Source organism: Propithecus coquereli, unplaced genomic scaffold (assembly GCF_000956105.1).
Source record: "Propithecus coquereli isolate 6110/MARCELLA unplaced genomic scaffold, Pcoq_1.0 Scaffold48, whole genome shotgun sequence".
NCBI classification, from domain to species: Eukaryota; Metazoa; Chordata; class Mammalia; order Primates; family Indriidae; genus Propithecus; species Propithecus coquereli.
Window position 1 is genome coordinate 8,804,641 of NW_012150618.1, and position 18,046 is coordinate 8,822,686.

General features: G+C 36.3%; 1 protein-coding gene across 1 annotated transcript; it reads left to right on the plus strand.

Moving 5' to 3' along the window:
• Positions 1 to 1,714: 1,714 nt before the first annotated feature.
• Positions 1,715 to 16,312, plus strand: NMBR (neuromedin B receptor). Its single transcript, XM_012655544.1, has 3 exons — positions 1,715 to 2,265; positions 13,018 to 13,366; positions 15,877 to 16,312. The coding sequence occupies exons 1-3, from the start codon at positions 1,844 to 1,846 to the stop codon at positions 16,276 to 16,278; spliced, it is 1,173 nt and encodes a 390-aa protein (XP_012510998.1). The 5' UTR covers positions 1,715 to 1,843; the 3' UTR covers positions 16,279 to 16,312.
• Positions 16,313 to 18,046: the final 1,734 nt, after the last annotated feature.

The following is an 18,046-nucleotide window of genomic DNA, read 5'->3' on the forward strand; positions in this document are numbered from 1 at the left end:
ATTCTATTTAGCCAATCTTAACTTTATAATGGATTAAGTAGTGAAATGAGAGTACAATAAGTAACTGTATTTTAGTTAGAAAACATAAAATTGATTACAATGCAAATGTTTACCTTGTCTAATTCAACTATGATAATGAAATGCTGTTCTTGGTGGGCAATATCTGAAGAACTTGCTTAATTTACAAATAACCTTGCACATGTACACATTTTATCAGCTTATGGCTAGATCCTTGTAGGAAGTCCTTGACTTATTTCTTTGTTATCATACAATTTTATCCTTTAAAAACCAAGAGCTAGCCAAATGTTTTTCCTAATGAAAGGAGTATTATTTAGCTAATTCCAGAACTGAGCCACTATTTCAGAGTAGTTTATATCAGACTAGATGGTCATGATTTGAGAAGTTATTTTGCTCTTAGGAACATCCTATTTAAAATATTGACTCGGATATTTATTGAGTATATATATCTAGGAGTGGTATTGCTCAGTCATAAGCATATATACATTCAGCCTTAATAAATGTCATCAAAGTTTCCAAAAGAAAAAAAAGTAATTTATTTTGAAAAATTGTTAGTTTCTATTAAAGCTGAACATACTCAAGTACTATGACTTAGCAAATCCACACCTGGGATTTATTCAAATGTGCACCGGAAGACATGTACAAGAATATTCATAGAAACATTATTTAAAACATTGGCTAACATTGTAAGGATTCCAGATGTCAATCAACATGAGAATGGATAAATAAACAGTGATATATTTATAATATAGAATACTATGCAGCAATGAAAATGCTACTTGCAAAAGCATGGGCGGGTCTTACAGATGTGATACTGAGTGAAAGAAGCTAGCCAAAAGAGTGTATACTGAATAATTCCATTTATATGATGCTCAATAGCAGGCGAATTAGTCTAAGATGGTAACAGGTGGAATAATAGTTACTTTGGGAGATGGTGGTTAGATTGTTGATTCTGAATGGTGGTTAGATTAAGCATTAAATTTAATAAATGTATACTTTGTGCGTGTTATATTTCAATAAAATGTAAGTTTAAAAATAATATGCCAACTATAGGAAAGAATTTCCATAGTTGGAATAGGAGATATGGATCATAAGAAGAGAGAAAGGATTTCATTCATTTACTTCATTCTTGGAACTCATTCTTTTTCCTAAATTTAGTGTGTGGCATTAGGAACTTGCCAGCTCAGCCCCTAAGCCTTAGAGGCTCACAAACTTCTCTCCTGGGGCTCCTCCCGCCGGGAGGCGGATAAGGGGGGATGTATGCAGGGAGGCAGCGAGAGAGAGCGAGGACTCAGCGCCCTCGATGCCACACAATACAACAGGAACTGTAGAAACGAGAGCGAAGCTGTGAAAACAAAGTGCCAGAGGCCCCCACGCTAGTTCCCAGTATTTCGGCGGAGCCTCCCTGGGCAGCCAGGATGACTCCCGCCCGCTCCTCTGTGCGAACGGTCGGGCAGGTACTTCCATTACTCCCAGAGGGACAGTTCCTCGTTCTCGAAAGGGCTGTTCTCTGCTAGCTGTAGGCGAGACCAAACTATTCAATAGAAAACAAAGATTCAACCGCTTCTTCTTCTTCTTCTTCTTTTTTAAATCTGCATTCAGAGCTTGCAGGAACCAATGCAAGCCTCCTAGAAGTGCATCACCGGAGCGTGTGGACAGACTTCTTGGCAGTCCTGTCCTCTTTGGGACGCAGCGGTGTGACACGTTCCCGCGGGTGGTGAACTTGAGGGACGAGAGGGAAACCGATTAAACCCGGGTGCGGGTGGCACTTTTCAGGGCACCTGGGAGCAGGAAAATTCCAGCGGCCTCTCCTGGCGAGGAGACCATGCCCCCCACGTCTCTTTCCAACTTCTCCCTGATCACCGGCGCGAACCGCAGCAGTCTCGTTCCCGAGGCATCCGAAAGCGGTTTCCTGCCAGCCTCACGCGGGACCCCCGCCGAGCTGGCGATCCGCTGTGTGATCCCGTCCCTCTACCTGCTCATCATCACGGTGGGCTCGCTGGGCAACATCATGCTGGTGAAGACCTTCATCACCAGCAGCGCCATGAGGAGCGTCCCCAACATCTTCATCTCTAACCTGGCGGCCGGGGACTTGCTGCTGCTGCTCACGTGCGTCCCGGTGGACGCCTCGCGCTACTTCTTCGACGAGTGGATGTTCGGTAAGGTGGGCTGCAAACTGATCCCGGTCATCCAGCTCACCTCCGTGGGGGTCTCCGTGTTCACTCTCACTGCCCTCAGTGCCGACAGGTAAGGGCACAGGTGGCGGTGGGGTGGCCTAGAAAAGTGCTGGAGACGGGCGGGGAGAGAAGCTATCTATACCCGGAACGCACCTAGGAGAAGGGTGCAAAGAAAGGCTGGGGATGGAGAGGGAGAATGTAGCCGGGAAGTACATGGGGTTAAAACGGACGGAGATGTGAAACTTGAAAAAATGTAAGAAAATTACTATTTTTAAAAATAATTAAAATTGCATTTGAAAGTGCATATCCTACCCCCACCCCGAACACACTTTGAGAATCTTTATTGTCCAGTTCATAGAAAAGCTATAGAATAAACGTGCAAAAGTGCAACTATCTTGTAGAAACTTTTTGCGCGTGCCTAAAATCTTAGAAGGGTACTTTCCTTATTCAGGAGAATAATAATCTGAAAGGCAAGAATGTGTGCCTTAATATTAGACAAATATTTAATTTTGATTTGTTTTCAAATAAGGGGAAACATTATTTACATTTATTAACTGAATTATACTATTTATTAGAAGCAAAACCAATTAGAATAATAAATATTCTTCAGACGGATGACTTTTCACATTCTTCTTGTCAAAACCAATTAGAATAATAAATATTCTTCAGATGGATGACTGTTCACATTCTTCTTGTCTAATACCTGAAGTTAAGTGATTGTTTTTTCACAGGTAGGCATCAAATTTTAGTATCTTAAAACAATGTTGTAAAAATACATCTTTGATTATCAAATCTGCTTTTCATGTACTTTAGGGGTGTGAAGTGTTCCTTATTGTATCTTGCAGATCAACTAGTTCAATCTTGTCATTTTCCAGATGTGGATATTGAGGCCCAGGGAATGTAATTCATAATGGTAGAGCTGAGAGGAAAATCTCTCCGCTGGACTGGACTCTCCTGACTCAGAGTCCAGTGCCACTATTCCAAGCTCTCTATTATCATGCTTTTGGCCATTCAAGTAGGAGGAAGTGTCTGGGTAGAGGTGGGGGCAAAATGTACAATTAGGCATCATTACATGGAGCTGTGGTCTAATTCTTCTTGGGAATAGGGGGCTGACTTAAACTATTTAGATAAACAATTTAACTTGAATAATTAAGGTGGTGTTGACTCTCCTCTTTAATTTACATATTAAATTATTAGTGAAAATTGAGTCTGGATCTGAATTTCCTGGTATTTGCAATAATTCCCTTACATTACTTTGGCATTGAAGAATTAATCTTCATTGAAAGACAGACAATATTCAGGAAAGAGTTGGATGCCTTTATCTTTTTAAACTGAAAGCTATTCACTTTTTAGTTCATGTAATACACTCTGTAAAACTACACTCCTGGAAAATTTGGTGCTTTTCGTGTAAATTATGTACCTCATTTTGCTTATATAGCACCATTTCTATTATCCTTTGAAAAGTTTTCTTTGAATTCCAAAACCAAAATGTGACTTTTTAGTTTAGCTGTCCCTCCTTATGGGACCCATTTTACCCAGAAAGTGAAAAAAAAAAAAAAAACCTACTTAGTGATTAGAATAAAACTTAATGACTAGCTATCACCATCGTTAAAATTACTATAATTATGCTTTCACTTTTAAAAGTGATATTGGCAGCAAGAACCAGGGTGGAGTTTATTTCAATTTTCTCAATCTATTGTCATGGAGACACAGGTACATTTGCCCTGACCAAGGTCAAAGAAAATGCTAATCCTCTTATATTTACTGACTTTTTCTGTTTCATATGTGTATCACGTACTTTGTGAACACAGCATGGATATTTGAATAATAATGATAAAGAAAGGTGAGCTGCCTCTTCTACTTGGTCCATAAGCTACCCTTGCCTACCAGTGTGTCTTTTGAAAATACAAATTAAGGAACCTGAGTCTCTGGTGATTAAATTATACCATATATTCCAATATTCACTTAAAATGGATTGGAAATGGTTTATTATATATTGTCTTCACTTCTATTTCTCTTCTAGAACATAGCAACTGAGTATTAATTAGTACTTGATAGCCTCTTGCTTTATCTCATGAAATGTTGTGATTTCTTGTGGATGATAGGATTAATTGCACTAAGCACTATGCTAAGTTTTTTGTGTAATTTTATAATCCTCACAACGCTATGACATAGGCACTATTATTTTAAAATTAACTGTTTTAGAGGGAAGAAAAACTGAGGTTGGAAATTCAGGAACATTTTCGTGATCTCACAGCTAGTGAGTGACCGAGCCAGCATTTTTGAAGCCAGTTTAAAGCCTGAACTCTTCACCATTGAACCACATTATTACATTTCCAGGTATTCCAGGTATAATTAGTAACAGCCTTTTCTATTAACAGCAGACTTAAAAGTTAAAGTCTAAAGCAAAGCACCCAAGCATTAAAAAAAAAGAATGCAGAAGCTGATTCATTAGTTTTATTAGAGTGAATGAATATCATAAAACGTAACTGCAAAATAAAAGACACACCTTGAATTTAAAATTAAGTAGTAGTTACAGCCATGGAAAACCAACCAAACAAACAAATAAAAACCTGTTATTAGAGTTTTTAAACAATAAATTCAATTACTTGTTTAACCGTATATCCTAACTTCATGGGATGGCTTAAGTGTCTTTGCCTAACAAAATAAAGGTACAGAGGTAAGAAACAGAGATCACAGTAATATAGAAAAAATCCCGGGAAGATAATTAGGTTTCAGAAAGCCTGTCCCAATGTGAAATGGAGACTCATACTTTATACATCATTGAAGACAGTATTACTCAATTGCAGAGACTAAAATAAGAAACAATATACTAAATATACCTTGAGGCCTGAATCACCTTGTTTGATATGGCCAAAGGATGATAAGGTGACACTAGTACTTGTGATTACTAATCCTTGACTTTGCAAACCCTTTGAAGGAGTTTCAACTGGTACATCCTAGAAAGATCATTTGTGTCCACTGCAGTCTGGTTATGATGTGCTCAGAGGCATAGCATAACCAGTATGGCTACAGAAGAGACAGTGTGTGGTCTGAAATGGTGACAGTGGTACTCTCCGTTTATTTTTTTTTTACCATTATCTTGATAGATTTTTTTGTTACTGTTTTAAAAATGTACTTTTTTTTTGCTTGCTAACATTAAATAGCTGATTAAAAGTATTTCTATATTCTCTATTGTATCATGTTTCTGACAGTTTTACATAAACACACATGTACACACGCACACACACACATACATTCCCACCTCCCACTGTGGAATATTGGAACGTGTATACTTTGACATTAGGTAGGTGTCACCCCATAACCATGCTTTGCTTTTGGGTGGTGTTATAGATGTCTCCCTCACTGTTTATTAGGGTAGCTACACTGCCAAACTTAGAATGTCATATCTTTGATTCTTGAATACCTTTTGGCCTCTAAAGGCCCATTATTAAAATACAAATAACTCGTAGGAATGGAGTTCTTTTTCTTTACAGGAAAATATTCCCACAGATTTCTAGTGCTAAACTGTAAACTTTACAATTTTGTGTATTTACAAATATCAAACATGAATTTCTTAACCTGCTTCTTATATAACAGTTAATTAAAATGCATTTATAAATTAAATTTTAAAAGTGAAACCATAAAAACATAAAAATGAAACTAATATTAATTTAATATATTGGGTGATGATGTTTTTCTGATACTAAATAGCCGATGTTGGATTAAATGTAGAAATAATATCATTCAGAATCTGATTAAACTGGTAATGTATTAATAATTTCAAGCTTTTGTGTGCTAGTTAGGATAATCAAATTTAATTCCATAACTGAGTCAATAGACAAAACCTGAATCATTAATATTATTTGGATATTATACCAATGCAAACAGATATTCTTTTCAGTATAATTATTTGTTAAAACATTGAAACAGATTGAATACAGGCCCTGGATCTAACATTCCCTAAGCTTCACAGGACTTTTCCATCACTCTTTGTCCAGCGGTGGCAGGGAATGCTGTTGTTATATCTGTTTGCTGATTTCTCATCAAAACTCGTGACTGAAGCTCAGGTACTGGTTAACCACTTGCCCCTGACTGGAAATGCTTTCTTCTTTTCTCCATAGCCCTGGACAGTGTGCTGAGAAGCTCTTACTGCTCAACTGGTGCTGACATTGGCACTCAGGATGTGCTTCTAACTCTTTTGGAGAGTTCAGGCTGGCCATACACCTAAGAAAATAGTCCACACTCACCCTACAGATAAAAGACGGTTCCAGGGTGATGATTTATGTTCAACTTTTTCTAAAAAAATTTAAGGAAGCTTAAAAATACAAATACTAACAACACATGACAGTATTAAAAAAGGGAGGAAACCAGGAATAGAGAAAATAAAGGTTGAAAAATATAAAATGACCCATACTTTCACTAAATGCAAATCATAAGTTTTTCTGAGAGCTTTCTAGTTTTTCTAGCTTTCTGTTTAAAAAGAAAAATTTACTTTCCATAATGAGTACTCTGGTGTTATTTTTATATAACAGAGAAACCAAATGAATTGTAATTTCTGCCCTTAGTTTATTAGTTTTTTTTTTTTTGGCTTGGGTAACTCGCTTTATATTGCTTTTTATTTATTTATTGTTTTACACTTCTTCATTTTAGATAGTTCCCTTATGGATTTCTTTAACTTTTTTTTAAATTTCAGAGTGTTATGGGGTTACGAATGCTTTGGTTACATAAATTGCCTGTGCTCTGCCTGAGTCAGAGCTACAAGCATGACCATCCCCCAGACAATGCACACTGCACCAGTTAGGTGTGAATTTACACATCCCCACCTCCCCCCTCCCACTTGCCCAATACCCTATGAATGTTACTTCACATATGTGCAGTGTTGATTGATTAGTACCAATTTAATGGTGAGTACATGCAGTGTTTGTTTTTCCATTCTTGTGATACTTCATTTAGAAGAATGGGCTTCAGCTCCACCCAGGATAATACAATAGGTAGTTCACCATTGTTTTTTACGGCTGAGTAGTACTCCATGGTATCCACTTCGGTTGTTTCCACATCTTTGCAATCGTGAATTGTGCTGCTATGATAGAAACATTCAAGTGCAGATGTCTTTTTTTATAGAATGTCTTTTTTCCTTTGGGTAGATACCCAGTAGTGGGATTGTTGGATTAAATAGTAGTTCCTTGAGGTATCTCCATATTACTTTCCATACAGGTTGTACTAGTTTGCAGTCCCATCAGCAGTGTATGAGTGTTCCTATCTCTCTGCATCCACATCAACATTTGTTGTTTTGGGACTTTTCGGTAAAAGCCATTCTCATTGCGGTTTTGATTAGGATTTCCCTAATGATTAGAGATGTTGAACATTTAAAGCATTTGACAAAATTCAGCACCCCTTTATGATAAGAACGCTTAACAAAATAGGCATAGACGGGACTTACCTCAAAATGATAAAAGCCATATATGACAAACCCACAGCCAGTATCATACTGAACGGGGAAAAAGTGAAAGTATTCCCACTTAGAACTGGAACAGACAAAGTTCTCTATCACCATTTCTATTCAACATAGTGCTGGAAGTCCTAGCCAGAGGAATCAGACAAGAGAAGGTAATCAAGGGCATCCAAATGGGGGCAGAAGAGGTTAAACTATCACTATTTGCTGACGATATTATCTTTTATCTAGAAAACCCCAAAGATTCTTCCATGAGACTATTGGAATTGATAAACAAATCCAGCAAAGTCTCAGGTTACAAAATCAGTGTACAGAAATCAGTAGCATTCCTACATGCCAACAACAGTCAAACAGAGAACCAAATCAAAGACTCAATACCCTTCACAATAGCAACAAAGAAAATAAAATACCTAGGAATATATTTCACTAAGGAGGTGAAAGATCTCTACAGGGAGAACTATGAAACACTGAGGAAGGAAATAGCAGAGGACGTAAACAGGCGGAAAACATACCAGGCTCATGGGTCGGCAGAATCAACATTGTTAAAATGTCTATACTACTCAAAGTAATCTACAGATTCACTGCAATCCCTATTAAAATGCCAACATCACTTCTTGCAGATCTAGAAAAAATAATTCTATGTTTTATATGGAATCAGAGAAGACCCCCCTATAGCCAAAGCAACCTTAAGCAAAAAGAACAAATTGGAAGGCATCAATTTACCAGTTTATTAGTTTTTAATTTGAATTTATAGGGCATATTGTTAAATAAAGGTTGTTACATTTGACTCTAATAAATTACATACATTTTACTCATTGACCTCAAACACTTCTAGATTATTTCCCTTTCTCTTTTCCTTAGAAGTTCACACATTGACTTAGAATGGTACTGTATAATTCTCACAATATTCATAACATTGCCATCATTTATATATTGGTTTATAGTTTTTGAAGATTATTCACCTACCTTGATGTGAAAACTTTGGGACACATTATCAGGAGAGATTGCACCAGGCTGGAGTTTACGGCACCTGGGTGCCAACCCTACATCTGTTATGTACAAACATTTTACTTGGAGAAAAATGATAAAATAGCACTAACCACATGCCCACAAGGCACTGTTTTCCTTATTTTCAAAATCAGAATAATGTCTTCAACATGATGTGACATATTGTAAAGGGCAGGCATCTGATTCTTCAAATATCAAACTTCTGCTGGATTCCAGATACTCCCCAGGCTGCTGCTGAATGTGCACTCATTGCACTGGACAACCTTGCGGGAAGCCTGTGGCAAAGATGCTTGCTGCTGCACTCAGTCCTCTTGAAAGTGGTTTCTAAACCTGGCTTTTATTCAGAATCAACCAAAAATCTAAGTAAAATGCAGAATCTCACACTTCATATCCTAGAGACTCTGCATCAGTGAGTCTGGGAAAAAACCTCTGAATACTTTTTGCCTTTTTTCACTTATTAGGGTGATTCTGATTGATGCATCTTGGGCATCACTATACTAGACTCTGTCTGCATTCCTCACCACCATTCGCATCTCGATGTAATATCTAACAACTTCTACTCCACTCTGTCACAATTGCTCTTAACAAGGATCTCACTGTTGCTCAGGCCACAGTTTCCTTATTAGTTCAACAACCATTTACTGAAAACCTGTCATGCTCCGGGTATAGGGTGTGTTGTGTATTAGAGATGCAACAGTGACCAAGATCTCTCCTCTTATCATGTAGTTCACACTTACACTCTTTGTCGGCCTATTCCTAGCCTGACAAATGAAAGTTTGATAGAAAATAAAAAATAAACTATGGGTAGTATAACTAGAAAGTTTTGAAGAAATATGGAGATGGACATTTTTGAGATGTTGTGATGACTTTGTAAGAGCTAAAAAATGATCACATTTTCATCATATATTTTGTATTATGATTAAATGTAGTTATCTCTTTATATTAATTTAAAATGGATGCAGATATCATAAGCTAGATCCAAAATAAGTATATTTATTTATTGATGTTTAGTACATGAATAGTAATTATGTTTCTCTTTGTCTCCTTTTTCATAGATTATTCTCTAGTACCTAGTTTTCAGTTAGGGATATCTTTCTAAGACGAATTGTATGGGAAGATATATCTTTCCACACATATGAAACAGTTTATATATTGAGAGAATTTTCCCCCACATTTTCTATAAATATTTGAAGGAAGCATGATAAAATGTATCCTCATTGACTTGCACTATCTTGCTTTACTTTTTTCTTTTTATTTTTTCAAAGATGCACATAGAACAAACATTGGCTGGTGTATAACATTCTTTGACAATTGTAAGCTGTGCCTCAATACTAATAACAGCACTTTGGTAATCTCTTATTTTCAACTATAATTTCTGGTTTTGTAGAATTTGCAAGACTGCCCTTTCATTCAAATATGTATCATTTAGAGACTATCCTGGTGTCTACTTTTTCTCATAGCAGGTGGCTCAGAAGCCTCCCTGTTGAAAAGGCCTTCCCTATCCCTGTCCTACATTCCTTCTAGGTTTCTTGCTTTCCATAAACCAAGATTCTGTTACCTGTTGCTAGCAATCTTATCAGAGTGAGACATTTATAATTTTCATTTATATTTAAAGTTTCTCAACATCCTTTATGGTTATAATGCCTGCTATGGTCTGAATGTTTGTGTACCCTCAAAATTCATATGTTGAAATCCTAACTCCCAAGATGATGGTGTTAGGAGGTGGGGCCTTTGGGAGGTGATTAGGTCACGGGAGTGAGTGGGATTAGCGCCCTTCTGAGGAGATCCCAGAGAGACCCTTGACCTTCCCATCATGGAAAGAAACAGTGAGAAGTTTCTATGTATGTAATAGGAAGGGGGTTCTCACCAAACACTGAATCTATCAGCACCTTAATCTTGGACATCCTATTCTCCAGAACTGCGGGAAATAAATTTCTGTTGCTTATAAGACACCTAGTTTATAGTACTTTATTGTAGCAGTTCCAGTGGATGTGCTATTGTAGAGACTGTGCCTCTACAATAGTACATGGTTACATATAGGATAGAGAAGTAACACTCCTTTATTTAAATACATGGAGGAAAGTTAAGAATGCCCTTTGCGGTTTTTGATAATCTAAAAAGAAGGCTTATTCTGTTTGTAGTGATCACCTCTCTGCCCTTTCCTCACCTTCTTCCACATAAAAAATAGTTTACAATCAGCTTTTTCAGAAATAAAAAATTCAGAAAAAAGGATGGAAGCTAAAGCTAATAGAGTATCTTAGAAAATAAATTCAAAAAGAAGGTGAAGATGTGCTTGATAAATGCGTAAAACTAAGGAAGAAGAAGAATTAAGATTCAAGAACTGGGATTCCAATTATTCAGGAAGATAGTGAAGGAACATTTAGGAAAAAAACTAAGTTCAGGTATATGGAAAATTATGCAAATGAAAAAATGAGGAAATATTAACTCTAGGGAAATCAAATAACTGTATAAGAAAGAACATCATCACAATATACTGCTTAACTCTGAAGTAAATGATATTTATTTAGTCACAATCATTATCTATTAACTATATAAACTCAATATAAATTACTAAATCAGGCTGTTGGGGATGGGGGGAGGAGAAGTAGCATAAAAGAGAAAAATCTTCAACTACCATAAAAGGATGTCAAGAGCTAATATCTACATTTAATTCAAGAAACAGTGGTAAAAGTACGTTTCTTAGAAATATGGAGTTTATAATGTGAACATTTTTTTTTAAATTCAGAAGTGAGCCCTGAGATGAAACAGAACTACTATTTTTATTTAGAGGACTCTTAGTGCTCTCTGATTTTTTTTTGTGCATTCTTTGAATATATTAATCTGATCAAAAAAACAAAAAAAATTTGCTCATTCTAGTTACGAATTCTAATTCTTTCAGTTTCTTAAGAACATGCAATTAAGAACAAAGGAGAGGAACACCTGCCCATTGAGTTCCACCATTTGGAAACCTGAGTGAAATGTATTATATATGCTACTTTACTTACTTTGCTGCTGCTCTTCTTTGATTTCTATGTGCTTTTTCGTTTCGTGTGAGAAGTACCTCTAGATCAAAACATGAATTGCCCTTCTCCTGTGGAGGGTCTGGGAATGACACCTGCAGCAAGTCAGGAGAGGGGAGGCCGCCCTCAGGTGATGCTGAAGCTGTGAGATGTTCATCTCCGGTGGGGAATGGGAAGCACCTTTGCAGAACCTCAGAAGGAGACCTTGACTGATTGTCATGTGACCTGAAATATTCTGAAATTTTTAGAACATCGGACTAATTCGGAAGGAAATAAAGAGAAGGTGCACTGTCTTGACCTGGTTAGGATCTGCTAATTGCCAGGCACTGTAATAGGTGCTTTATAAATTTTTTCTAATCACAAAAGCTTTGAGGAAGGTGTTTTTGCCTCCATCTTATGAATGAAAAAAAAGTCAGAATTAAGTGATTTTCCAAATGACATCAGAGATAGGATAATAACTCAGATTTGTCTGACTAAAATCACTTTCCACTGCATCTTGTTATCTTTTAGGTATACTGTAACCTGAAATACTTTTAAAGATAAATATAAATAATTTGAGGTTTACATACAATTTTGGGTTTTTTTGCATCATTATTACCTTACTTAATGTGTGTGACTGCGTTGGCTGTGGGAAGTTTTGGATTGTTTAAGTCACTATGTCCTGGTGTGTGATTGCTTTATCATTAGTATATTGCTGGTATATCACCTGTAGTATATTAGGTGCGAGGAGAGAGAATTTTATGGGATCTTGACATGAAATAAATTTGAGCTGTAAAGACAGAATATTATTTCATTTTCAATTCTTTCAGTTCTTTCAGTCTTCCTTATGATTGGATTATGGAGAAAAATCTCAGTCTGAATTAGCCTCTAAGATTTAGTATATGACCTTAGAAAAAAAAGTGGGAGGTCTCAGGCTCAGAAACTATAAACTGGTATTGAGGAAGAATCTAATGATATTATTTTGTGCACATTTTATATTTCATGGTTATTGTCTATTTATATTAATCACAGTGATAATAAATTTAAAAAAGAAAACTAAATAAAAATATTCAATAAATGATACACGTAGTATGTGTAGATTTAGAAGAAACTTGTGAAAGAGGCAAGCAAATGACCACAATTTGGGAAATGCCAATTGAAAATATTTTCCTCTCTCTTCCTGTCTTCTGTGCTACCAAGCGGTGGAATGACTTGTGTACACGGAAGCACCAGGGACCTTAGGTCTTCTATACATCACAAAACAGCCAGGGAATGATGGAGTGTGGCACCTCTCCTATCAAGTAAGAGCTCTTCTTTCTTTCTTTTTAAGAGAATAATTTGAGATGTATTATCTTCCCAGGTACAGAGCCATCGTAAACCCCATGGACATGCAGACATCAGGGGCAGTGCTGTGGACCTGTGTGAAGGCCATGGGCATCTGGGTGGTCTCTGTGCTGTTGGCAGTTCCTGAAGCGGTGTTTTCGGAAGTGGCACGCATCAGTGGCTTGGACAATAGCAGCTTCACAGCGTGTATTCCCTACCCTCAGACGGATGAATTACATCCCAAGATTCATTCAGTGCTCATTTTCTTGGTCTATTTCCTCATACCGCTTGCTATTATTAGCATTTATTATTATCATATTGCAAAGACCTTAATTAAAAGTGCACATAATCTTCCCGGAGAATACAACGAACACACCAAAAAACAGGTAAGCTTAGTAGGCGTGTGTTAGGGGTGTGCTGGTAAGGACGAATAATTGCGATTTTGTGTTCTGTTTCATGGGCTCTCAATCCTATGAATGATGAGAACAGAGTCAGACCTGCACTGGCCTTCACTGGAAGGAATGTGGGGATTTCTATGTGGTCATGTTATAGCGATGTCAATGCCCCATTAGGTCCAGCTTATCAGCCCTCTGGGCCTGTGACAAGACCTAGAATTCTACCATCATATATTACTGTCTCTGAAGGCCTTTCTTTATGTGCAAATATTTATGAAACAAACAACATAATAAACCAGACAATTTTCACATATTAAGTGTAAATTTATTTAATTATTGTCTCTTCTCCAATTAGCCCACTAAAGATGGTAGGAGTCGGGAAGAAGGATTCATCAGGAAAGGACTATAGGACACTACCTAGGATCTGGGGATGGGGTTTGGGTGAGATGCCAGAATGGGAGGCTCTGGGAACAGCCTGTGCAGCAGAAAAAAGATGAGAGTGATTCAAATGTGGGCTGATGCTAAAGCAATATTTGGCCCAACTCAAATTTATAACTTTCTCTAATTTAAAAATTACAACATGTACTTTATGTACTTTTTCTTCATTAAAGAATATGCTGTACTAATTTCAGGTAAAAAACAATTGTGTCAATCCACAAATAGAAGGAAATAGTATATTTTTTTGTGGGAAAGAATTTCTAGTTGTATGTACATTTGTGTACTCCTAGAAAAGTTCTTCTGAAGGGTTCTGTAGGTATAGGGACCTTATGGGTGCCTGTTCCTAATTTGAAGGCAAACACATTGAATTGCAGCCCATTAAAATTTACTGGAATGTAGGTGGGGCAATAGGCTGGGGCCTTGGGCACTGTAGCAACAGCGGAAGCTGGGAAAGGTTTCTTGCTTGCGTGGAAGGTAACCTCCATTAATGGATGGCCATCGACATCTGCTTTAAAGACTTAAAAAATCAACCAATCATTAAAGGCATTGTTTGATAAATTAATAGATTTATTATCTAAACATTCCGGCATCACTGAAACAAAATGTTCATGTCATAGGCTCACTGTGGTTTTACTTTATATAATCAGTTCATTTATTCAGAGCCCTGTGATCTGATGTGTATTTTAATTTAGGTATTTGAGTTTTTGCTTTTGGCTTGTAATCTTGTGTTTCTCTCACACACAGCCCCTCTGCCAATTGTTTTGTTTTGTTTTTTAACAAAAAACAAAGGCTTTGCCTTGTTTTTGTGAATTTCCCTATTGGGATCTATAAACTCTGACTGGGTCTTAACATCATCCAAGAAGTGCATAGGCAGGCTCAATGCCAACAGCCTGCCTGTGCACTTGAATCTCCAAGTATTGATTGGGATAAAATTCTTGCACCTACGCTCCACCTGCTGGGGACGACACTGCTTAGCAATGTAAATTTCACATTCGACTTCCTTAAAACTGCTGGGTCGCCTAACCTGTGCCCCCACAGTCCATGTGGGGTATCACATTTTGCTTCCTGAATGGGGTTCTCTTCACTTGCACCTTCTCTTGCTTCCTCCATCAGCGCTCTCTACTGCTCTTTAATGTCAGATCTGTTCCAATCCTAAAACTTTCCAGTCTTCTCTAGAACATTCAAGTTGATGACTTGAATAGTTTTAGCTCAGAAAACATCACAATGCCTACTATCAGGTTTGTTGATAAATTGTTTCACGTTTGCATTGCCTCATTTAAATATCAGAACAAAATAGACAAATATGAGCTAAACCTTGGACTGTAGATGTTTTGAAATTATTTGCAGATTAAAAAAATTAATGTCCAATATTTGAATATTGTCTATTTATCATATTCCTGAAGACATTCTGAAAAAACAGTAAACACAAACAGTATGTGAATTTTATTCCAAAAGGAAAATGTATTTTTATTTTAAAAGTGACAGCATAGTAATGTTTATAGGATTCACAGTTTATTACATGCTTTTGATTTATGTGAGTCAAGAGTGTAAATCTCAAGTTCTTTTTTGTGGAGTAACAGTTAAAAAACGTCAAACCCTGCCTCACTATATCACTTTTTCCTATTTAAAACACTCCATTTTTGAAAAATACCTAAGCTTGATTATATTCTATGGTTCATTAATTTAGTGGATTTAATACAAACAGAAATGATTTATATTTGTACTGAACACAATGAAACTTTAAGGAAAAGGAAAATAGTTAAAAATAAGATGGAGTTTTTAAGATCATGGTTTTAACATGAAGACATAGCCATTTATTAATAATTTACCATCTAGTCTTATATAAAATGTCAAGTATTTTGACACGAAAATAGTGTAGTGACCAAAATAGGCTTTATCGAACTGTTAAAATCAGCATTTTGATGAGGAACATAAATAATTTATGTATTTTGGATGTATCGTCGTGCTGTAAGTTTTACTCCTGTTGTGACATGATATAAGGTTGGGAAGTGGCTGATTCCATTTACATTTTAATCAGCGGGACTGTTTTCTTATATTTGCAGATGGAAACACGGAAACGCCTGGCTAAAATTGTGCTGGTCTTTGTGGCCTGCTTTTTTTTCTGTTGGTTTCCAAATCATATCCTCTACATGTATCGGTCTTTCAACTATAAGGAGATTGATCCGTCTTTAGGCCACATGATTGTCACCTTAGTTGCTCGGGTTCTGAGTTTTTGCAATTCTTGTGTCAATCCCTTTGCTCTTTACCTACTGAGTGAAAGCTTCAGGAGGCATTTCAACAGCCAGCTCTGTTGTGGGAGGAAGTCCTATGGCGAGAGATCAACCAGCTACCTACTCAGCTCTTCAGCAGTGCGTATGACATCTCTGAAAAGCAATGCTAAGAACGTGGTGACCAATTCTGTTTTACTAAATGGGCACAGTATGAAGCAGGAAATGGCACTGTGATTTTGGCCCTTCAACTCACTACCTGGAGAGAACTTCTAACGTTTTATTCCAATTGAGCAGAGTAGAACTAAATCATATTCCCATTCTTACTGTTGCTTAGCAAATTCATTAGAGCCTCATTTCATGATTGACTCAGAAAAGGCATGACAACCATTTTTCTATGATCTGGACTTAAATATCTCTCTCTTTCTCTCTATATATACACATGTATATGCACACACACACATATACATTATACATCTCACATTAAAAGTGATTCAAAAAGCAATTCAGTATGTATGTAAATCAATATTACTTCAGGATTTAGGCTATTGCTAAAACCAATTTTAGCATATTTATCTTAAATTTGTTTTATCTTGAAGTATGAAATAAATTTCTGTATTGACTCAGTGATTCAATGAGGGTTATATTTAAACTCCTATTATTTAAAATATATGTTATATTTTCCTGGTGAATTTTATTCATAACTAATACATATACATGTATATATATCTCCATCCTTCATTTAAAGAAAATAAATAAAAAATTCAAAAGGTGGAGCTTAATCATAAGTCAATATTTATTGTGATTTTTTGCATGATCAATCATAACTTATATATATAGTTTATATCTGTAACTTCTAGGTAGGTGATCAAAATAAGCAATGACATTTGTATTATGAATTGCAAAACAGGTATCATACAAATATGATTTACATTATGAATGTAAAATAGATGTCGTATGTCCCAAATTACAAAATTGTGACTCAGAAATTCATATGGCCATCTTTGTATCCATTGCTAAATCCTTGAATTTTTGGCTGATTTCGTGTAGATGTGCTAAGATTTGTGTAATTCTACATGGATGTGATAAGATTTGTGTAATCCTGGTGAGTTCAACCATCAACTAATCCTCTCTTGTAATAGCCAACTGATAAGTTTATGGGGATTCATTTAGGAAAGTTTTTTCTGCATGACATCACAGTTTTCTCTGAATAAATGTCTTGAATTTTTTCAGCAAAATGTAAACATGGTCTTGATTAAATTCTAAAAGCTACCCTTTTCTTAAGCATGTATCAATAAATTTAATATTTAAATCAATATATTTCATACTGTTTCTCTTTTCAAATTTGCTGAGAAGATTCTGTTAGTATACTAAGCTTTTACTTAAACATCCCTAACCTGTACTATTTAGGATTTGAAATATTCAATTGTATATAGCAATGGGAAAGGTAAATACAAGTTGCCTGTGATATTTGATAATGATAGTGAACACTAATCAAGTGTTTTCTGTGTTATATGCATAATTCTCAATTAATTATCCAATTTAATCGTCAGTATAATCACTGAGGTAAATGAGTCAAGGATCCAATATTGGCAAGGTGTGAAGTAACACAATTTGGGGGAGTGTCTTTATTCAAAAGAGTATACAATTTTGCAAATTTTACAAAAACAGTTGATCATGTGAACTCATTGCCAGGCCTCTGGAGTTAGGATTCATTAATTTCATGGTAAACCCATCTTTGAAGTAGGTTCTGTTACTATCTTTATTTTGTAGATTAGGAAGTTGGGGCTCAGAGATATTAAATAACTTAAAGAGGATTATAGAGTCATGTGGAGGTGGCATATAAAAGCAGATACCGCATCATGGTGTGTGCTCTCCGTTACTCCAAAACCACTCAATTGTGGTTTCTTCTACCTTGAATAGTTGTTCTTAATCTTTGGGAAAGCTGTAGATACACTCATAAAATCACACAAACAAATAATGGACACACATCTTACACTGAGTT

Excerpts from the sequence above, each read along its gene's own strand:
- NMBR (XM_012655544.1), top strand. The coding sequence starts at position 1,844 with ATGCCCCCCACGTCTCTTTCCAACTTCTCCCTGATCACCGGCGCGAAC. Across the intron at positions 2,266-13,017 it reads ACTGCCCTCAGTGCCGACAG|GTACAGAGCCATCGTAAACC; the intron begins GTAAGGGCACAG and ends TTATCTTCCCAG. Across the intron at positions 13,367-15,876 it reads ACGAACACACCAAAAAACAG|ATGGAAACACGGAAACGCCT; the intron begins GTAAGCTTAGTA and ends TTATATTTGCAG.